A 23,890-nucleotide genomic window follows, 5' to 3' on the forward strand; every position below is an offset into this window, starting at 1 on the left:
GTGACGTGGTCGGGGTTGTAGGGTGTGGCTGGGTAGAAGAAGGTGGCTGTTTTTAACAATCTTTGTCTTTATTGTTGGTTCTTCCAATACCTTTTCCGATAGCTCAGCCCCATCACTCGTGTCGTGGTGGAGACGTGCTGATGTGCGCAGCCCGGGGAACGCGACGCCATGCTCGGTCAGCGGTTGCGCAGGCGGTAGGAGGTTAGCACCATGAGGCCCGGCCTAGCTCACCTCCTGCAGATGCTGCGGCTCGTGAAGACGTTGGGAGACACCGGTGCAGCAGCGGGCAATGCTCTCTGCTGCCTGGTCCTTTGGGACAGCGTCACTGATGATGACGACATAACAGCAACCGAACGCCCAATTGGTCGAACCGATGCTGACACCCACCTCTGATGCCCTTAAATAGTGCAGACCGCTGCTGATTCTGCCGGTTACGCGGCGCCGTGTTTATTAGAATGTTCTCGATGAGTTGGCTAACGCAGCCGCACCACACGCGACCCTCGCCTGCGTAATTCTGCAAATGCTGCGTTAGGTTGTTGATGGCTGCCGCGCACGTACAAACATACCGACGCTCGTTGCAAAACTGCGTCACCTGCATAACGCACTGGCCAGCCTTCGTCCGCCATCTGCCATGAGGCTGGCACATCGCGCACTGAAACACACTAAATCACAATTTCGCACCATATTTCCTAAAAATAACCCCTTTTCCTCTACTCTTTGTTCTTCCAACATACAGCAGTGACGGAAGTTGTCGCTGTAGTTGGTTGATGTTATAATTGACTTGTCTGCATTGAAAGAGGAAAAGTTGTTTCTGAGTGTGTAAAATCCTTGCACAGCAGCTGTGAAACTTGGTGCAACAGCCTCCTCCTCATCTTCTTTATTGTCGTCACTGCCACCCCCTTCTGCCTCGCAGTACTCCTTCAGTAGAATTTCACACATCTCACTCAAATGTGTCTCAGTTGTGGAAGTCAAATTATCATCGTCATCATCACAAGAAACAAACCTCTAGAGTGTCACATTTTCAGGAACATGTGTGATTCTGCTCCACTCTTCTTGTGAAACAATGTTGACTCCGTCAGCAACTGATGTACCATAATCAGCCTTTGCATAACTATTCAACACAGTCTGTTGTGTTACACGTATCCAGGCAGCAACAAGTGTGCACAACCTCTAGAATGTAGAACCTCATCACTTCCTTCCTCTCAAGGAATTTAATTGAATGCTGGAAAACTACTACTTAGTATTTGGCATTAACAGAATGTATTATGCGCAGGTTTAGAGAATGCTAATGACTTGTGCAGTTGGCAGAAGAAACACAACATTTATATTTCTTGGAAATTTTGTTTCCTTGGGATGTGCAAGGCATCTGTCAATCATAAGCACTAATTTCCTATGTACTACACCCATCTTGGTATCTAAACACCTGAAAAATATAGTAAAAGTTAAAATGTCCCCCAGGTATTGCTGTTTTAAGTACAAGATAGTGTTTTTATGTTTTTTTTAAAGAAGCTGGGGCCTATAAATGTTATTTTTGGAGGCAACTTTACTTCCATCATATTTATACACTACAGTACAGTCATTCTTTGTATACTTTTTTACGTCCATCACATTTTTCACCCTTAGCAGAATAAGTTTGCATAGGAAGTAAATTGTGAAAGATGCTGGCTTCATCTGTGTTGCAAAAGTCTCTGGGCTCATAACCCTGTATCAATCTTGGCAGTGTACTGTTCTTTCAGTGGTTTACAGCTTCTAAGTCTACAGCCTCTGTCCCCTCCACTTACACACTGACATGAGGACTATGACTTTTAGCACTCCAGCCAAATATTTGGGGCACTGAAATTTTTAATGCCAGTCTTCAGGGCAACTTCCTGAGCCTTTTCTTGTTGTACGTTTCACTTACAGGGAGCTGCCACTTTTCATTCCTTGAAACCATTTTAAAACAATAGTTTCCACATCACTAAACACTGACATGCAGATGCTCTTCCTTGTTTTTGAGAATGCTGCATAAGGAAGACTGTGCCAAATCATACTTCTTCGCCATATGGGAAAGTTTTATCTTGCTGTGAATGATAGCTTTTATTGAATTGTAAGCTTTCTACATGTGCAAACCATAATTCAACAGTGTAATTCCACAGAGTAATTGTGAAGGAAAGATGAAAGCTACGGTGTTTCACAAGAACGAAGGAGAGAGGAAAAACTGGAATAACAATTGGTGCAGAACAATTGAGGAGAGTGGACAGTTTAAAGTTCCTAGGAAGTCTGATAGAGGAAGACGGGGAAAAAATGACAGAAGTAAACGAGTGAGTGTCGTGTCCTGAGTGTGGGTTTTGCAAGGGATTGAGTGACACGGTTCGTGAAAGGGATTTAGCCGCTTGCGAACTTTACACAAGTTCTAACCTATTCAGAAAGAAATACAGATCACCCTAACTGCGTAGTGATTGTACCCAGGGCCGGCCTTAGCCATCCAGGTGCCCCGGGCGAGTCGTCCACTTGGCGCCCTTTATTGTATAAATAGCGAACCTGGCAGTGCTTTGCAACACGGTATTTGACTGTTTTGTAGAAATCGTCTTAAGTGGTTAATGGCGTCATCTTATGATCATAACATGGTTTTTTCCATCGTAAATTTGAGTGTTTTATTTTTTAAATGGAAATGAAATCCAAATAATCTGAAAGCCCGCTAAGACGCTCCATGTGAGTCTTGTGTAGCCTGTGACGTCAGTCCAGCATGCTGCTGTCGCTGCCGTAACAGTCAGTATAGCAGTGATATATTGTTTGGGCATTCACGTTTTGGGAAATTGTCTAAAAATATTGCGTAGTACTGCACTGTACATCTACAACAACTCCAGAAAATTGTTTTTGCGTGTTCCAAACAAAGAAAAGATGCGTAAAATGTGGTTGAAACAGGCTCGTATATCCCAAATATTTCTTTTCTGAAGCACCCCTGTACTAAAGCGAACAAAACAAAACAAAAATTATTCAAATTGGTCAAGCCATTTCTTTGTTTTGGTGAGACTAACACACAACAATTGATTTTTATATATAGGAGTTAATATGTATAACGAAAAAACACTAATTTTGAATTGGGTACCATATTTTTATTGAATTTAATATAACTGTAAGCTATAAACCTATATTTTCTGTCAGTCATCAGAACACAAAACATATTACGCCTAATGAAAAACAATTATAAACGACTAAAATTTTACTTTTCTCGCTTTTCTGTCGGCAAAGTCTCTGATCAGATTAGCAAAGTCCAGGTTTTCTGCAACTTCATTTTCAATGGACAGTGAGGCCAAACTGGTTAGTCTTGTTTGAGACATTGTAGACCGCAAGTACGTTTTTATCAACTTCAGTTTGGAAAAACTGCGTTCGCTGCTTGCGACAGTCACTGGTATTGTTAACAAAATACGTAACATTATCCAGATGTTGGGATATAACTCTTGAAGATTATGCTTTTTTATGAAGTTTAAGGCTTCAATAGGCGTTGCCTGGCTGTCTGCGGGCCCAAAATTTCGTCGCACAGCAAATTTCCATCAATATCTGACTTCATGTTGACAGTTAACTTTTCTTGTAATTTAGAACAGCATTGTATTAGTTCTTCTTTATTTTGATTTTTTTTAATGTCAAACAAGAAACTCCACGTTGCAGAAAATTCTTGGATCTGTTCAAATCTTTCTTTCATGGATATGTGCACGGTGTCTAACAGTGCATTGAAAAACTCTACTTTAAACTTCTTTTTTGGGTCAGTTATTTGATCATCAACAGCCTCTTCACCCGGCCTGCGTTTAATACGTCTTAATCGCATTTGTGGTTTAAATAATGGCTGCGTATCAAGATCCGAAGCCAGTTCAGTTGCTGTTACAATAGCTTGTTCGAAACCTGTTTGTCTATATGTTTCCAAATAAGAGCAACATTTGTCAAGGATTCCCATAAACTCGACAAAGTTGATTGTGGGTGACTGACTTGCTTTACTCACAACGTTAATTTGAAACAGATCATAATACCATGTCACGAGAGAAACAATGAAGCTGAAGTCTTTTAATTGTCCTCCTAGTGTTGTCGCTTCGTGTGACACCGCAGCATCGCTTTGTTCAGTAGCATCGGCCAAGGAAACCAAAGCGTCATGCATTTTGCATAATTGATAACGAACCGCTTTGACGCTATCAATTCGAGCTTCCCAGCGTGTGTCACTTACATTTTTCAGGGTGTATATCTTCAAATGGTCGGTCAAAATTTTCCATCTATTTACCAATCCAGCAAATAGATTAAACATTTTTTGTAACATTCCGAACACTGTCACGGATTTTACTGATGATTTTGCCGCATCACACAATACCAAATTATAACTATGGCATCCACATGGCACAAAAAAGCTAGTGGATTTAACTTCTTAATTCTGTTCTGGACGCCTTTATTTTTCCCCTTCATGTTCGCGCTGTTATCGTAGCCCTGTCCTCTGCAGTCATTAATGTTAAGGTCAAGATCACTCAATGTTTTTAAAATGCTTCCTGTAAGGCCTTCACCGGTTGTATCATCTACTTGCAGAAATGAGATGAAATGTTCTTTTACACTTACACCATCCTCTGTTATGTCAGCGCATCTTAAAGTTATCGAAAGTTGTTCTTTGTGGCTTATATCTGGAGTACAGTCAGCTATGATTGCATAATACTTTGAACCCTTTATGCGGGATACGATTGTAGACATAACGTGTGATGCCATGAGTTCTATTAATTCATTTTGTATATTTTTGCCGCAATAATGGTCAGCCAAATCACCATTCAATGCCAGTCTGACGTGCTCTTCCATGATTGGATCAAACTTTGCCAATAACTGTAAAAGACCTAAGAATTTTCCATTATTTGGGGTAAATAATTTATCTGATAACCCTCTGAATGCCACATTATTTTCAGCCAAATACAAAGTAATGTGCTTCAATCTTTGAAGCACATTGCTCCATCGTAAACTTTCTTTAGAAATTAGGTTTTGTTCTTCCTTGTCAATAGTTAATCCAGCTTTAAACCTGATTTCAGCTTCAGTCCATTGAGTAAATGCTTTTTTGTGGTTAGGACTATTTTCATGCAGTTTCAGAGCTTCACTTAAATGTTTCCAATTTCTGAAACCCACAGTGGTAGTCAAATTAGTAGTTGACTTTAAATCAAACAGTCGACAACAAAAGCAAAAGACACTGTCGTTTGATACAGAATAAACTAGCCACCATCGTCTGATAGTTTCTTCGTTTGATAGTTTTCTTGTGTAATGAGTTGAAGAGAAATGACGCCCATTTTCATTTTTTGGAAAGTTATTTAGACATACTTGTGAGGGTCCACATATTATAATGCGATCTATCTCTAGCATTAAGTACTTTTGGCCACGTACCTATATCACAAACATTGTATTCTTCTATTGCAAGAACGTTGATACTTTCATCGGCCACAGATGTCATGTGTTGATTTTGACTTGGAGAAATATCAGAGGATTCATGCAAAGATGTACTGCGCTGGTCAATTTGATCACCTTCAATGGGTGATTGTATATTTTTTGTGTATAATTGTTCACAGTCTGAAGAAATATTTGCTGATACATGGACTTTTGATTCAATATCTGAAGTATTTGCCTTAGAATTTCCTTTAAGGTACTTATAAATATTCATGTGCTTTTTAGTTTCTTCAAGAACTTTTTCTTTTTCAGCTTTTCTTTTCCGATTTTCTGAACCAGAAAGCTTTTTTTAATCATTTCCTTCTCTTCTGGCATGATTTAATAATTTGACAAATTATTGCTTGGACACTGCTCTATTTTGCGACCACAATATTCGATCTATAACAAATAAAGAAATTCACCTACCAGTAGACGTAACTAGAAAAAAACCTGAACTGAAAGATAAAAATGTTTTTCGCACCTACCAGAAAATTAAAATGTTGACACAGTCACGACACTCGTTTCACTCACAATTATTCAGCCACGAAAACGTGACCGCTGCCTCCGACTCTTATTGACAATTACTGACATGCGGGTGCAAATCGTAGCGCTGCCAACATATGCAGTCTAATAAGCATTGTGTGGCGCTGTATTATTTCAGTAAGTTAGGGGAGAATTCTCTATGAATGCAGTGCTCGCATTGCATGATCTATTAATTAATGTACATGAGTCATTAAGTCACAAATATTCTATATAAATACATTTGTATTAATTAAATCATAATGTAATGTATATTTCAGTCTGTATTTTCTTTTATTTGGAGCAATCGGTAGTTTCTGTTGTGAACGAGAGATGGCGCGGCTGCATGGGCTCTTCCTTGTTGCAGTTCTTGAAACAAATAAGAGAGGCGCTGTGGTAGAGCCCGTGCTAGCCCGCGTCAAACATGGATGGTTGCAGACAATACGAAGATTGCATTCAGCATGATTTCTCTTCTGCTACCCCGAATTCATCGCGCATTCGTGAGATTAGCGACGTATGTTGAATGAGACTGAATAATATTTTAGTTTCGCGAAATGGGTGATTGTAAATTGTAATTTTTTTTTTACATGCGTTTAGTACGTGGCGCCCCGGCGCCCTGGGCGACCGCCCGAGTCGTCCCACCCTAAAGCCGGTGCTGATTGTACCTACAGAATGGCCAGTTCTATTACAGAGAGAGTGACTAACTTCACCACTCCGACTGCCTGATAGGAGCTCTTCAGTGCTCTCTGTCCGCACTAGCACCCTACGTCAGAATCCCGCAGCTTTGACCTAAACGCTCATCAGCGACTACCTCCAGCTGCGTGCCTACAGCCCACTCCCACTCCTAAGCCTAAGTCGGCTGCTGCTATCCGTGCTGACTGTCACTACCAGGAGTGTAACCTTGATAGAGAGACCCAAGGGGCATGCTCTCAAGTTTTGTTAGCTTTCCCTCTTCAACCCCGCCAGCACTTGGTATGACATAGCGTCAAATGCATCTTGTCCTTAATTGGTACTGTTTAAGTACTAATTTCATTATTTTTCTTCAGAAGCTGCATGGAGGGATAGAGGTGCCTCTATGGTCACACAGTGTGTCCTGAGCCCTTCTTTGGTGCCTCATGACATAGTGCCCCACCAAGGGCCCTCTTTCTTTATCTCACTGCTCCCAGACTTCTCTCTCTAACCAGAAGTGCTCTCTATTGATACTCCTAATTAACTGCTTATCACAGGTCCCCTGTGCAGAGCTTCTTTTGTCTCTTTATAACTTGGCGTTTGGTTACTTTCTTTACCACGCGTAGCTGCCTGCAGTTAGGACTTCTGCCTCAGCTGTCCAGCTGCGTCGTGTTTATCACCCCTGTGCCACGCCTGGTGTCCAGCTTTACATTTTAACTCACTTAATGTTTATGTACTATTTCCGTCGTACTGCCTGAGAACGATTGTAATTAGACTTGGCTTTTTCCTGAGGTTACGACATGGATGAGAAAAGTAGAAACATTTCAGAAGTGTGTCATAAGCTTGATATGGAGCAAGGATGTACCCCAAATCAGTTGTTGTTGTTGTGGTCTTCAGTCCTGAGACTGGTTTGATGCAGCTCTCCATGCTACTCTATCCTGTTCAAGCTTCATCATCTCCCAGTATGTACTGCAGCCTACGTCCTTCTGAATCTGCTTAGTGCATTCATCTCTTGGTCTCCCTCTACGATTTTTACCCTCCACACTGCCCTCCAATACTAAATTGGTGATCCCTTGACATCTCGGAACATGTCCCACCAAACGATCCCTTCTTCTAGTCAAGTTCTGCCACAAACTCCTCTTCTCCCCAATCCTATTCAGTACCTCCTCATTAGTTATGTGATCTACCCATCCAATCTTCAGCATTCTTCTGTAGCACCACATTTCAAAAGCTTCTACTCTCTTCTTGTCCAAACTATTTATCGTCCATGTTTCACTTTCATACATGGCTACACTCCATACAAATACCATCAGAAACAACTTCCTGACACTTAAATCTATACTCGATGTTAACAAATTTCTCTTCTTCAGAAACGCTTTCCTTGCCATTGCCAGTCTACATTTTATATCCTCTCTGCTTCGACCATCATCAGCTATTTTGCTCCCGAAATAGCGAAACTCATTTACTACTTTAAGCGTCTCATTTCCTAATCTAATTCCCATAGCATCACCTGATTTAATTCGACTACATTCCATTATCCTCGTTTTGCTTTTGTTGATGTTCATGTTATATCCTCCTTTCAAAACACTGTCCATTCCGTTCAGTTGCTCTTCCAGGTCCTTTGCTGTCTCTGACAGAATTAAAATGTCATCGGCAAACCTCAAAGATTTTATTTCTTCTCCATGGGTTTTAATACCTACTCTAAATTTTTCTTTTGTTTCCTTTACTGCTTGCACAATATACAGATTGAATAACATTGGGGATAGGCTACAACCCTGTCTCACTCCCTTCCCAATCACTGCTTCCCTTTCATGGTCCTCGACTGTTATAACTGCCATCTGGTTTCTGTACAAATTGTAAATAGCCTTTCGCTCCCTGTATTTTACCCCTGCCACCTTCAGAATTTGAAAGAGAGTATTCCAGTCAACATTGTCAAAAGCTTTCTCTAAGTCCACAAATGCTAGAAACGTAGGTTTGCCTTTTCTTAATCTAGCTTCTAAAGTCATAGGGCCAGTATTGCCTCACGTGTTCCAACATTTCTACGGAATCCAAACTGATCTTCCCAGAGGTCGGCTTCTACTAGTTTTTCCATTCATCTGCAAAGAATTCGCGTTAGTATTTTGCAGCCGTGACTTATTAAACTGATAGTTCGGTAATTTTCACATCTGTCAACGCCTGCTGTCTTTGGGATTGGCATTATTATATTCTTCTTGAAGTCTGAGGGTATTCTGCCTGTCTCATACATTCTGCCTGTCTCATACATTCTGCTGACCAGATTGTAGAGTTTTGTCAGGACTGGCTCTCCCAAGGCTGTCAGTAGTTCTAATGGAATGTTGTCTACTCCTGGGGCCTTGTTTCGACTTAGGTCTTTCAGTGCTCTATCAAACTCTTCACGCAGTGTCATATCTCTCATTTCATCCTTATCTACATCCTCTTCCATTTCTATAACATTGCCCTCAAGTACATCACCCTTGTATAGACCCTCTATATACTCCTTCCACCTTTCTGCTTTCCCTTCTTTGCTTAGAACTGGGTTTCCATCTGAGCTCTTGATATTCATACAAGTGGTTCTCTTTTCTCCAAAGGTCTCTTTAATTTTCCTGTAGGCAGTATCTATCTTACCCCTAGTGAGATAAACCTCTTCATCCTTACATTGTTCTCTAGCCATGCCTGCTTAGCCATTTTGCACTTCCTGTCGATCTCATTTTTGAGACGTTTGTATTCCTTTTTGCCTGCTTCATTTACTGTATTTTTATATTTTCTCCTTTCGTCAATTAAATTCAGTATTTCTTCTGTCACCCAAGGATTTCTACTATCCCTCATCTTTTTACCTACTTGATTCTCTGCTGCCTTCAGTACTTCATCCCTCAAAGCTACCCATTCTTCTTCTACTGTATTTCTTTCCCCCAGTCTTGTCAATTGTTCCCTTATGCTCTCCCTGAAACTCTGTACAACCTCTTGTTTAGTCAGTTTATCCAGGTCCCATCTCCTTAAATCCCCACCTTTTTGCAGTTTCTTCAGTTTTAATCTACAGTTCATAACCAATAGATTGTGGTCAGAGTCCACATTTGCCCCTGGAAATGTATTACAATTTAAAATCTGGTTCCTAAATCTCTGTCTTACCATTATCCATTACCCAAATCAGTAAAAAGGTTATATACCAGTCATACTATGTCCCGATCCTGACATATGCATCCAAAACCTGGGTTATGAAAGGAAGAGAGAGAAGCAAAGTACAAGCTAGTGAGGTGAAATTCTTGAGGAACAGTATTGGCATGACAAAGATAGACAGGTTAAGACATGAAAGAATCAGTGTGTTAATGAAGGTGGAACCATTACAGGAGGAGATAGAGAAATCAAGGCTGAGATGGTATGGGCATGTTAAGTGGAGGAGGAGAAGAGGATACCTGAGATGAAACTGGAAGGAAAGAGACCAAGAGGAAGACAGAGAGGCAGATGGCTAAAAGGGGGTGGAGGAATGCGTCCAGAAGAAAGGAGAAGGTTAGACCAAGGAGAAGACGGTGGAGAGGCTTATGTTCCAAACAGACCCCGCCATAGGCTGGAAACTGTCCAAGGTGATGAATTCCACAGAAGCAAAACTGATAAATTTGACAATCTCGCATCTCTTGCTTTGTACTAAGTGACTGTGACTTTGACTTCAAATTATGTGACAATTGTTGTGTGGGAGCTAGAGTAGAAATTCCTTTCTGATTTGTTAAACGCTGTTTCCAGTATCGCTACAGTGGAATTTGTTTTAGATGTGTGTCAGCCGAAAGAGTTGATTACCATATAATGCCATCACACAACGTGAAGTGTGAAACTGAAATAAATCAGAAACTGGTTTGCACATGTTAGGAATTGTGTAAAAAGTGGATTTCAATTCGCAGAATGTTTTATGTTTATTCCTTGAAAAGACTTTTTCTTAAAGGGGGAAGAAATAATATTGTTCTTGTAGGACCTGTATAAGTATAAATACTTGTTAAAAGCAGGTTTGTTCATTTGGGGTTGACTGTATAAAGGACATGGAAATGCACAAGCTTTTGGAGCTGTTGGTTCCTTCTGACAAAAGGGTTAGAGGGAAAGGAAGAGACATTAATAAAAAGGAATGGTGAGGTTTAGGAAATGGGGAAAGTTATGGAAAAGTCACCCAGACTCAGTCTCTCATTCTAATCAGGCTCAAGTCTCCCCTTACCCAAGGTTCTGGACACTTTTTCCCTAGCTCTTCCCATTTCGTAAATGTTGCCCTCAATCTATCTGCCAGAATAAGGAGCCACTGGCTGCAATAGCTTTGCACATTTCTGTAACCTTTATATGTGCTTCCTCCACTTGGTGAGTAGATGTTCTCATATATCCCATTATAAGTACTTTGTCTGTAATTGACAGTACATAACTTGGGAATACTTCCTTAGTAGACAGAAGTTGTGACACAAAACAATTTAACTTTCAAACATCGGAGAGAATTTGTTCAGTGAGGATGGAAACACTGTTGAGAATGAAGCAACTGTGTCCAATTTTAGTATCAATGAAGGTGATGTCTATTCATTGAAGGTAAAAGAGCTGTATGACATGGGCAATATCAGTAGTTTAATGCCCAGTTATGCCTGCTAAACTTTATCTAAAAAAAAAAATTAAACATTCTGCACAGAATGGATTAAACCCCCCCAGGGGGTCCACAACTCTTTTGTGGACACGTGCGTAGCGAGCACGGGACCCCGAGCTAATGTGGCCCTCCTTCCTTTCCGGGCTGCATACCTTCCCTTCCCTTCCCTTTCCGCATCCCTCCCCATCCCCCATCTTCGCCCCCCCCCCCTCACCACTGGTTCTTTCCTTCCCTTTCTCCCCCTCTGGGAGTATGGTTTGTGCCTATGTCCGGAGACGGATGCTCGAAACTGTTCCAAATTCCTTGCTTTCTACACGTGCAAGTCCTCGTCCTTCCTCTGTCCTTCCCTTTTCCTTCCCTCTTCTCCTTGCCCTTTTCTCCGCTGCGGCGTTTGAGACCCCCTCTTCTTTCCTTTCCCTTCCTCTTTTTTCCTCCCTGTGCGTGTCTGAAGGCCGACCCACGCACTTCCATGCGTAGCCGGTGACGGGGCAACGTGTAATTCCCCGCCCCGGGTAGACAGGTAGGACACGTACGTACCCCCTGGTAACGGCCAGGCCCAGGGAGGGGTGATTACCCGAGCTGATACCTTCCGAAAGTGCCGATTGGTCCCTCCGTCCGTTTGTTGGGAGGTGTGACCTGAGGTGTGAACAATCACCTAAGGCGGATGTGCCCTCGGTGAGGGCCCCCACAAGGGAGGAGCGCGCCATCGGAGACGCCGGTAATCATGGGGGATTCTTCCGCAATGGTTTCATCACCTTCCACTATGTCTGCTCACAAACGTAAGTTCACTGAGTCTCAGCCACAGACGGTTCTTCCATCGTTGCCACAGTTCCTTGTTGTTTCTCGGTCTGACGAAGGTCACGACTTCTCCACGGTCAACCCTTTCATTATTCAGAAAGGTGTCGACGCAATTGCGGGTCCTGTAAAGTCTTGTTCCAGATTACGGAATGGCACCCTGTTGTTAGAAACACACAGTGCCCTCCAGGCTCAAAAATTGCTGCGTACTTCTCTGCTCCACACCTTCCCTGTCCGGGTGGAACTGCACCGTACCTTAAATTCCTCGCGTGGAGTCGTTTATACCCGCTCCCTCGATGGATTGTCTGACGAAGAAATTCAGCACTACCTGTCTGACCAGGGCGTCACGGCTGTTCATCGGGTTATGAAAAGGGTTGACTCGAACATCATTCCAACCCGCACTGTCTTCTTGACATTTGACAAAGTTCAACTCCCATCAAAAATCAAAGCAGGCTATGAGATAATTTCCGTTCGCCCTTATGTCCCTAACCCTACGCGTTGCTATCGATGTCAGCGGTTCAATCACACCAGCCAGTCGTGTTCCAATCCGGCCAAATGTGTTACGTGTGGCAAGGATGCCCATGAGGGTGCTTGTCCACCTCCATCCCCTCGCTGCATCAACTGTATGGGTGACCACGCTGCTTCCTCTCGAGATTGCCCCGTTTTTAAGGACGAAAAGCTCATCCAGGAAATAAGAGTGAAGGAAAAGGTGTCGACCTTTGCTGCTCGAAAGTTACTCGCCAGTCGACAGCCCACCGTGCCTCAGAAAGGAAAATACAGCACTGTCCTTGCTTCTCCTCGGCCAACAAAGGAGGCGGCCACGCAGACTTGCGACCTCACCTTTAGTACCACGGTCGTCAGATCGGCCAGCGCAAAGATCGCCCGTTCAACATCACCTCTTTCGCCTGCCCACTCTATGGCTCACCCTTCGTCGGGTTCTGCTAAATCTCGAGCCCAAAAGTCAGACGCCAAGTCTTCGAAAAAAGAGCATTCTCGTGAAAAGTTTTTACGTACCGCAACTTCACAACCATCGGTTCCTCCTTCATCTAAACATCATACTTCCAAGAAGGCTACGAAGAAACACAGTTCCTCTCCTTCTCCGCCAAGGCGTGTCCCATCTACAGCACCACCTGGCGGAAATCGCCCTCGGCCGTCTTCTGTGTCGCCGAGGCGCACTGCTGGTGGCCGGTCAACTGGCCGATCGTTGGTGGCAGGAGCTGCTCCTGACCAACCTATGGATCAGGATCTTCTGCCTTCGACTGAATGCCATTCCATGCTGTCGGTCGCAAGCTCTGAGCAGTCGTTGAGTTGGCAGCACCCTTGGTCACGTTCCTCCATTTTCTGTTCACCCTATGTCCATTATCCACTGGAATATCCGCGGCATTCGAGCCAATCTGGATGAATTGTCGATCCTCTTACGATCCTACTCGCCGGTCATCTTCTGTCTTCAGGAAACAAAGCTGCGTCCCCATGACCGCTTTGTTCTCTCTCATTTTCAGTCCGTCCGATATGACCTCCCCTCTGTTGAAGGCACTCCAGCCCATGGAGGACTCATGATTCTGCTCCATGATACTCTCCATTATCACCCAATCCCCTTAAACAGTTCCTTCCAAGCCGTCGCCGTCCGTCTTTCCCTTTCTGGATACACGTTCTCTCTTTGTACGGTATACATTCCATCGTCCACACCAATGGCACGAGCTGATCTCCTTCATCTTCTTGATCAGCTTCCACCCCCCTATTTGCTGGTTGGGGACTTCAATGCCCACCACCCGCTTTGGGGATCTCCACATCCTTGTCCACGTGGCTCACTATTGCTAGACGTCTTCCACCAAGCGGATCTAGTCTGCCTCAACACTGAGGTCCCCACATTTTTGTCTGCCTCCACGACAAATTTATCTCATTTGGACCTTGCGGTCGGTACTGTTCCGCTAGCTCGGCGCTTCGAATGGTTCGCCCTTGATGATACACACTCGAGTGACCACTTTCCATGTGTTCTTAGACTGCAGCCTCAACTGCCATATATGTGCTCGCGACGCTGGAAGTTTGCCCAAGCCGATTGGACACTTTTTTCGTCTCTAGCGACATTCGATGACCGTCGCTTTCCCAGCGTCGACGATGAGATCACACATGTTACCGACGTTATTCTCACAGCTGCGGAACGTTCAATACCACGCACCTCCGAATTGCCCCGGCGCCCCCCAGTTCATTGGTGGAACGAGGCATGCCGTGACGCAATACGTGCGCGACGACGTGCTCTTCGCATTTTCCGTCACCATCCAACTTTGGCCAACTGTATCCGATATAAGCAGCTCCGTGCGCGATGCCGTCGCGTCATCCGCGATAGCAAGAAGGCAAGCTGGAAATTCTTTATTAGCTCATTTAACACCTTCACTCCCTCCTCAGAAGTTTGGAGTCGGCTTCGACGGTTCTCAGGCGCGCCTAGTTTCTCCCTGGTCTCTGGGCTCACTGTCGCGCATGATACCTTAGTGGACCCCATCGCAATTTCTAACTCATTGGGTCAGCACTTTGCTGAGATTTCGAGCTCTTCAAATTACCCGCCAGCGTTTCTCCCGAAGAAACATGTAGCGGAAGTGCGACATCTTGCTTTCTCTTCTCAAAATCATGAAAGCTACAATACTGTTTTCTCCATGCGAGAACTCCAACATGCACTCTCTTCTTCTCGCTCCTCCGCCCCAGGACCGGATGGTATCCATGTCCAAATGTTGCTGCATTTATCAACCCATAGCCTGCGTTACCTCCTTCGCCTTTATAATCGAATTTGGACCGACAGTACCTTTCCCAGGCGATGGCGGGAAGCTAGTGTCGTTCCCGTTCCGAAACCTGGAAAGGACAAACATCTCCCCTCTAGCTATCGCCCCATTTCTCTCACGAGTAGTGTATGTAAGGTTTTGGAGCGTATGGTGAATTACCGTTTAGCTTGGTGGCTGGAATCCCGCAGTCTTTTAACACCAGCCCAATGCGGATTCCGAAAGCATCGTTCTGCCGTTGACCATCTTGTTGCTCTCTCCACTTATATCATGAACAATTTTCTCCGGAAACGCCAAACGGTAGCAATATTTTTTGATCTGGAGAGAGCATACGATACCTGTTGGAGGAGAGGCATCCTCCGCACACTGTTCTCTTGGGGCTTTCGAGGCCGGCTGCCCCTTTTTCTTCACGAATTTATGGCAGAGCGCACATTTAGGGTGCGGGTGAACACTACTCTCTCCCGTACTTTCTCCCAAGAAAACGGGGTACCCCAGGGCTCCGTGCTGAGTGTTGTACTGTTTGCCATCGCCATTAATCCAATTATGGATTGTCTCCTTCCTGATGTCTCGGGCTCCCTCTTTGTGGACGATTTTGCGATCTTCTACAGCTCTCAACGGACCAGCCTTCTTGAAAGACGTCTTCAAGGATGTCTCGATCGCCTCCACTCGTGGAGCATCGAAACCGGCTTCCGTTTCTCACCCAGTAAGACCGTTTGTGTTAATTTTTGGCGACGTAAGGAGTTTCTTCTGCCCTCCTTACATCTAGGTCCTGTCAACCTTCCGTTTTCCGACGTCGCTAAATTCTTGGGTCTTATGTTTGACAGAAAACTGTGCTGGTCCTCCCACGTTTCCTATCTTTCGGCTCGCTGTCTGCGTTCCCTTAACACCCTCCATGTCCTGAATGGTACCTCCTGGGGAGCGGACCGAGTGGTCCTTCTCCGCCTCTATCGCGCCTTAGTGCGCTCGAAATTGGATTATGGAAGCATAGTCTACTCCTCTGCTCGGCCGTCTATTCTTCGGCGTCTCGACTCTATCCACCACCGTGGATTACGTTTAGTGTCTGGAGCTTTTTACACCAGCCCTGTGGAAAGCCTTTATGCTGAGACTGCTGAACCTCCGCTGTCCAATCGGCGGGCAGTCCTTCTGAGTCATTATGCTAGCCATCTGTCTTCCATGCCTGCTAATCCAGCCCATGACCTTTTTTTCGACGCCTCCTTTGATGTCGGGTATGCAGGCCGCTCCTCCTCCCTCCTACCCCCGGGAGTCCGCTTCCGTCAACTGCTCCATTCTCTTTCCTTCCGCTTTCCTAAAACCTTCTTGACAACTTGGGGTACAGCACCGCCTTGGCTCCGTCCCCGGATCGACTTGCTCAGAGACCTATGTCAATTTCCCAAGGATGGTACCCCTACACTTGTTTACCTTCGGGCATTTGCTGCTCTGTGTGCACAAATGACGGAAGCCACATTTATTTACACCGATGGCTCGAAAACATAGTTAGGTGTAGGGAGTGCCTATATTGTTGGCGACACCCCAAATCACTTTCGGCTTCCCGACCAGTGTTCGGTTTATACTGCGGAGCTTTACGCTGTTCTCCAGGCTGTCCACTACATCCGCCGCCATCAGCGGATACAGTACGTAATCTGCTCAGATTCTCTCAGCTCTCTCCTCAGTCTCCAAGCTCTTTACCCTGTGCACCCTCTGGTCCACCGGATTCAGGACTGTCTGCGCTTGCTCCACCTGGGGGGCATCTCAGTGGCGTTCCTCTGGCTCCCGGGACACGCTGGTATCTGTGGGAATGAGGTGGCCGATATAGCGGCCAAGGCTGCAGTCTCTCTTCCTCGACCAGCTATTCAGTCTCTTCCGTTTACCGATCTCCGGAGCGGGTTATGTTGCCAAGTTGCTCATTTATGGCATGCGCATTGGTCAACACTTCCCCATAATAAATTGCGGGAAGTGAAAGCCCTTCCTTGCGCTTGGACCTCTTCCTCCCGAACGCGTCGTCAGGAGGAGGTAATTTTAGCTAGACTCCGGATAGGGCACTGTCTTTTTAGCCATCCCCCACTCTGTCCCCACTGCTCTCAGCTGTGGACGGTCAGACACCTTTTAATTGAATGCCCCTATTTTAATCCGTTACGCTCCCGTCTACAGCTATCGCCTGATCTATCGTCGATTTTAGCAGATGACACGCGCTCAGCTGACCGCGTTCTACAGTTTATTAGTGACAGTGAAATGACGTCAGTCATTTGAAGCTTTTTTTGGGGACAACCAACCCCTTTTTATAGTGGATTTTTAAGCATTCCTTCTGCCTTTAGTTTCTCAAATTTTATGACTTTCGTTCCCATTGCTGCTGATTTTAAATTTCGTTTTTTTCCTGTTTCCTACGTCACGGGCTGGGCGCTAATGACCATAGAAGTTTTGCGCCCTAAAACCACAAAAAAAAGGATTAAAATTAAATTGTAGACAAGAATTTAATTGAATTTTGTGTTTATTTTATGCTATTTGATCAAAAATGTGTCCTTTTAAATGGATAATAGGAACATAGGCTTATATTTTATCAACATTTCTGTATAACAGTTCTTTAGTCTTCTGTGTGGTAGCTAGCAAAACATGATAAATGAAGGGAAACATTGCACTTCTGGCATTTAGTAGAAACTTTTTGACAAAGATGGAGGTTTTTTTTTTTGTGACCAATTCTGTCATATCTTGAATCAGTATTTTCCAAGTTAGATGGTTTGCTCTGTTTCATATTGACAACACTGCTTGATAGCTAGACCAGGCATTTTGTATAGCAACATCGATACAGTGGGTTATCAATGAAATGTGAAATGCATCACAACCATCCACTCCATCCATACTCTTGTTATATATGTGGATTTATGTGGCTGGGGGGCATAAATTTTCTTCTTCTTTCCTAGAGTATCTTTTGACCATATGCAGTGGATTTGCATTTGAGGTAACAGATACTATGCTGTTGGCATTCCACCTTATGACAGTGGAGGCATCCTCTGTCATTCGAGATGATAGAATCCATGGGGCTTAGTTTTCATTTATTTTTGTAGCATAAGGAGAGGCTTTGAGGATCTGTTTTCCCTTATACTTTTTGTTCCTCTGTAACTTGCAGTTCTTAAATTCTTCTCGAAGTAGTACAATTGTGAAGAGGTCAAAACCAAAGTGGAAAGGGAAAGTATCTGTCCATTCTCTGGGTATATCAGGGTACTGCCAAACAATGGATAATCTTAGCTTGAACAACTTGTATTTATCTGTAATTTTTGCTTTTGATCCTTGGAAAGGCTCCATCCATAAAACGTAACCCCATGAAGTGGCACCTACCAACAATTTGTATCCATATCTAATTGACTTGCCTCTTATAAACTGTTTGCACCCATGGCACCCAGAATATGGTAACATTGCCTCATCAACACTGTGATTTTCATGGTGAGGAGCAACATCTTGAAACAGATAATTTAGAGCTTGGAAATGAGAGAAAGTACTTACAGAACTATCATTTGGATGAAGAGCATCATTATCACAACAGTAGAGGGTGGAAAACATAGATTTGAATTTATCTCTAGAAACTGCACATGCAACAGCTTCATTGAAAGTATCTTCATTTTTTTCCCACTGCAGTCTTCGTATCAGAACGGGAACATAACCATTTAGAAGCAGGATACATACAAAACTTTTCATTTCCTTTCGTAAGTGCTTGTGTCAGCAGGTTTGTTCTTCCTTGCAGCATATCTGTTACTCTTCTCCACTATGTTGCAGCATGTCATTGCCAAAAGAGCATGAAAATAATTCTAAAGGGGTTTTGTATTTGTGGGGATCCACAGCCTCGTAAACATGGTCTGTAGCAGGCTGTAATTCAATTTTTGTTTAATCACGCAAATAACTAATTTCAGCTGTGTCATTGTCAAGCACATTTGTAACATTTATACTTCATGTCATTTTCAAATAACTCTTAAATTAAAAAGTAGCCATATTCCATAATTTTACAAAGGAGAGTGATCCTGTTTGGCAAATAATAATTCTACCACAATGTTGTGAAACACTGAGTTCATCCCTTTGCCAAATATATTGTGTTTCACTACAGCTTGTAATTGTTTGACTTTTGTCTAAATTATTGTTTTCATGACTACTACTTGTGCCACTTATATTTCTACTGTTAATATCTCCTTGGCACTAATTTTCCATTATCTGTTCTTCTTTGCTTTCTTCATATCCATCTGTATGAAACATTATTGGAATGCAGCATTGAAATGTTTCTGCTTGAGCCCTCAGCATGCTCCCAGGTAAGTTGTTGGGTGACATGGTATCTTCTTTGCCAGAATCTTCACCTGAAAAGTCAGGATTTGTTGCATTCATGGGTGACATTATAGCTATTTCTCAAGTTTTATCATATTGTCTCTCCTCCTCCTCCTCCTCCTCCTCCTCCTCCTCCTAAAGAATATGGGGAGTTTCATCAAGTGTTAAACCCTTGAAACAAAATTATGTAATTATAATTTTCTGCATTGCTGATATGTTTGTGAGAATGCTTATTTCCTTTACAAAGGACAGCAGAAAATATATGTTGTATGTAACAAACCTATTGTAACTGCAAATTTTCTTTTACTTTTAAAACATAAATATATGCCTTTGGAATTAGCATTATAATACAGCTCATTACTTCAAGATAGAAATGTAATAACCCACATCTCAAATTTTATGATGTTGCAAAAAAAACCATTTTGAAAAGGTGGTCAACTAACAGATGGTTTATTCACATGAACAATCACTACCAAGAATGCAAAACTCAAGCAAACCACATCTTGATGTTGTCTACCTGAGGTTACCATGTGTGCCAACTGTTTGGAATAGTAGTACCTACATTAATAATAAAATTTACCACCTTCGCCATTGTCCTTATAGGACAATAGGCGGATCAGGTTAACGTATATTGTGACAAAAGAGATGTTACTAAATTTGTTGAAGGACAAAGTGATAATGATGTTGAGGAAAGTAGTATTGAACTTAAAGTACAAAAAGAAAGTTTCCATTGCTAATATACAAAGAATTTTTGTCAAAAACTTATTTTACAAATGAATTGTATTATTTGTTACATTAAGTATCTGCCACTGGCTACACTTGTTTATATGTGAATGTAATCTGTAATTAATGAGTTGAAATTAAAAACATAAAATTTTTACAAGAATAAAATTAATTTTTACAAAATTTCTGCATTTTATTTTAATAGATGGGAAAATGTTTCAAGTTTTTAACATTGTACTTGCTCCTTGTTAATTTACAAAAGTCAGGCAGTTTTTTCTATATATTAAAGAGCATGTAAATCAAAGGTGCTGGTCTAGCCAATGGTTCTTTGATCAGTAACTCCTTTTAAAATCAGTATTACTACAGCAGGGATTAAAATTTCTGATTTAGGTCATTGTGGTAAAAATAAAATATGGCATTAATTTTACTTTTGTTTTAACAAGTGCTGATGGTGCTATTACATAGACTGAGAGATAGACTCCTTTCTTATGTAATCACATATGCAGATAGTGACTTCGACAGGCCGTATTAGAGTTGTATAATATACATGCATTATGATTTACTTCTCATAGTGTAATGTCATAGTTTACTGTCAATACTTGTGAAGAGGGAAGAATGTTTACTTATTCTCTGCCACAGTAGAAGCAGATGGAGTCTTGGAAATATTTCATGTTGTTGTATGCGTATATTTCATTTTAAAACTGTTAGAGTGCTTAGTGTTTTTCTCTAGGACTTAACACAGTTTTAGTTTTGGGTAAATTTATATAAAGTTTTGCAATTGGTGGGCTTAACTAGTTTGCATGTGTCTTGTCGATGTAAATATAACAGGCCACTGACACGTACAAACATATGTGTACACAAGGGGGGAGTGTCAAGAGGGAGGGGCAGTTGCACCTGACCTGGGACTCATCTCTCCCTGGAATCTGCAGTACAGAGCTTTCATGCATATACTGAGTGGACAGTTGTTGGTTCTCTACGATACGATCAGATTTTTTGTGTTACCTATAAAACTTAGTTCTTGTGGCATGACATGCCTTGAAACTGATCAACATCAACTCATTTATTGTAAGTCATATGCCCCCTCCCCCTGCCCACTTTACTGAAAAATTTCTGCTGGTACCCATGTATACAAATGCGTATATCTGTGTACTCATTTACAGCTGTATGACTGTGGCATGACAAATATCCATGCAGCTGTAGGATAGTTTGGGTCTGTACTGTGGGGATTACAAATAGTGAGACAGAAGAAGAGTCAAAGAGAGATTCTTGTGTAGGTTTTGTTTAAAAGACTCAAAGATTCCAGAACAGGAAGTGAAGATTTGTGACCTCAAGGCAGAGATTGTGAGAATGAAAATTGAATTAGAGCAGTGGGGGCTATAGCAGAGGGGGGTGGGGGAGGAGAAAAAAAATGCTCTTTCTGCTGCTAGTTAGTAGTCATGTGAAAGGTGTGGGTCAACAGTGCAGGAAAATCAAGGGTCAGAGTACTAGGTCACAAGTATTATAAGTCCTAGTGCTAGCGTTGAACAGGTAAAAGAGGTCCGTAAGTCACTGACTGTAAACTTGAGTAAAGAGGATCATGTAATGAATGTTTGAACCTGGCCAAGAAGAGAAAACATAGTATTGGGAGTGACTTGGATGAGGTGCACACAGCAACCACATTAAAATTTCTTTTTGCAACAGTGTGATCAACTGTCCATGAACAAAAATGATTCTGTTTTGAGCAGCTGGAGATGGCAATCGCAAGCATGCGTGTGCGTATGTGTGTGTGTGAGGCGGGGAGGGGGGGGGGGGGGGGGGGGGAATAGGTGTCTGTGTCTTTCTTTTCTCTGATGAAGGCTGTGGCTGAAACCTAATGTTTAAGTGTCTGTTTGCAACTTAACATGTCATCTTTATGGTAAGTAGCAATCTACCTTTTCCTTACATTGTTGATATTCCAACCAGGAGTTTCCATTGTTTGAACAAACCTGTCAATTGGGTTAACCATGAACTGACAGTGTTGCTGGTGATTTTAGGTGGATCTCATATCAGTGATGTACCTGTTGCTATGATTGGGAGTTGGGGGATGCAAAAGACATGACATACACCTTAACAGGAGGAGGAAGGGGGGGGGGGGGGGAGATACATTTGCTGAATTTAAAGTGAAAATGCATGGAATGGTGGGTGGGCATCATCACCAATGGCAAGAATTATGTGAGAAGTAAATATTTTTAATGTCAAATACATCATTTGAACAGACTGCTGTAAAACAAATCTACATAAATGAAGTGACAGCACACAAAATAAAATGTATTTATCATGATGTGTCAGAATGTTAGAGGCCCAAAAAACAAAATTAATGAATTTCATGTCTGTTTACACAACTTATATTGTCAAAAGGAAGTTGATGTATTATTTGTCTATGCGCCAAGTATATGGAAAACCGCATATGAGATGTTGAGATCAAAAGGGAGACATGTCATTCAACAGTAGTTTTGAGATATATAGAAAAAAGAACTGTATAATCTTGAACACTATTATTTGCAAACTTCACAGTTTCTCCCACATGCTCACCAGGAAGAATACAAATGTATAGTACCAAAAACTGTAAAGCAACTAATAGAAAATTGTAATACAAAATAACTGACACATCCCCTTTTTGGTTTAAACAACTCTCATTTTATCATAAATATCCTACAACTAAAAAAAGATGGTATATTTTCAAGGAAAATATTCTATTTAATCATTTCCAGATATTCATACACATTTCTGTTATTTGTATAAACATTCGTAATTAACGATATATATCAAAATAGATAATATGATGGAAGTCAGTGTCCTTTTCAGTTTCTTGGCATGTAACGTGGGAGAATTACACACTTTTTTTTACTTATTAATCAACCCTTTTTATTTTCACACACACACACACACACACACACACACACACACACACACACTCACACACACTCTCTCTCTCATAAACTTGTCACTCTTGATCACTGTCCCAAACTTCACATTCAGATTCAGTGTCTTCCTCTCCACCAGTCACTTTATTAATGGCACATTTCTTTAGAATATTATCAAAATACTCACAAAACTGCAAAGGGCTAGTGTCAATCATGCATGAAACATTCTGCAGCAGGGAAAATTAAGTTTCTGTCATTCCATTGCAATTGGATGAAAAACACGCATTTTGCCTGTACAGTGTACTCAAATATTTTGTATTATGTACAGACCATTTTTCTCCTTTTGCAGTAGCAGACTTTTAAAAAATGAATCTAGATGTTACCGATAGTCAAGAAATGTGTCTTGGGTGCACTGTTCAACATCCATGTTGTTCTCTGTATTTCTGTGATCCATTGATGGGTAGTACACACTGTGTCCTGTTTCCTTTTCGGTAATTCCAAATGTAAAATCCCCATCACAAGCATTGTACGAATGTCCACAAGTTGGGAACATGTGGAAAACCTTGAAGAAATTAGTTGCTGTGGACTAGAATGTACCAAAATTGAACCATTGTGCAGTTCCTTTTTTTTTCCTGTATCGGCATCTGACAGCGCATACAAAGTTTTCACTCTAGAGGCCAGTGTCTCATTATTAAATCCATAAGAAGAGAAAAAACTGCATTAGGGCCCTTCTTTGAGATTACTTTATCCATACATATAGTCGAAAACTTTATCAGAAAATCTGTGAATAACAAATTCATGTAAATTGTCTCCAGACTTGTCTGACAGTTCCATCATTGAGGCCATTTTGAAATCTCTCAGCTGTTTACTGCATGCCACTAAGTACTTTCATGCTATATAGGGACTTGCCTGCTTGACAAATCCTCTTTTTGCAGGAAATGAAATTTCAACACTTGTTTGGACAGGGAAAACAATCACGGAACGGGCCCCATTTTAAAACCAACATATGTGGAATTATGTGAAAATAACAACTACAGTAATATCTCGTACATCCCAAAGAGAATGACAAGTCTTCATTTTTTATCTCAATGCTTTGTGTTGAATATAAAGGATGATACTTTAGCAACCCAGTTCTGAAGGGGAAGACGTGGAGAAAGGAGTCTCCATTTAAGTTAAAAAATGACATGAGATTACAGTAAAGTTTGAAGCTTGTGCTT

At 42.2% G+C, this 23,890-nt stretch overlaps 1 protein-coding gene across 1 annotated transcript; it reads right to left on the minus strand.

Moving 5' to 3' along the window:
- Positions 1-3,194: 3,194 nt before the first annotated feature.
- Positions 3,195-23,519, minus strand: LOC124716766. The gene is given in 4 exon segments (XM_047243312.1): positions 3,195-3,505; positions 3,508-4,249; positions 4,753-5,113; positions 23,428-23,519. Coding segments are annotated over 4 exon segments (1,506 nt in total).
- Between the last annotated feature and the right edge of the window lie 371 nt (positions 23,520-23,890).

This window comes from Schistocerca piceifrons, chromosome 9, assembly GCF_021461385.2.
Source record: "Schistocerca piceifrons isolate TAMUIC-IGC-003096 chromosome 9, iqSchPice1.1, whole genome shotgun sequence".
NCBI lineage: Eukaryota > Metazoa > Arthropoda > Insecta > Orthoptera > Acrididae > Schistocerca > Schistocerca piceifrons.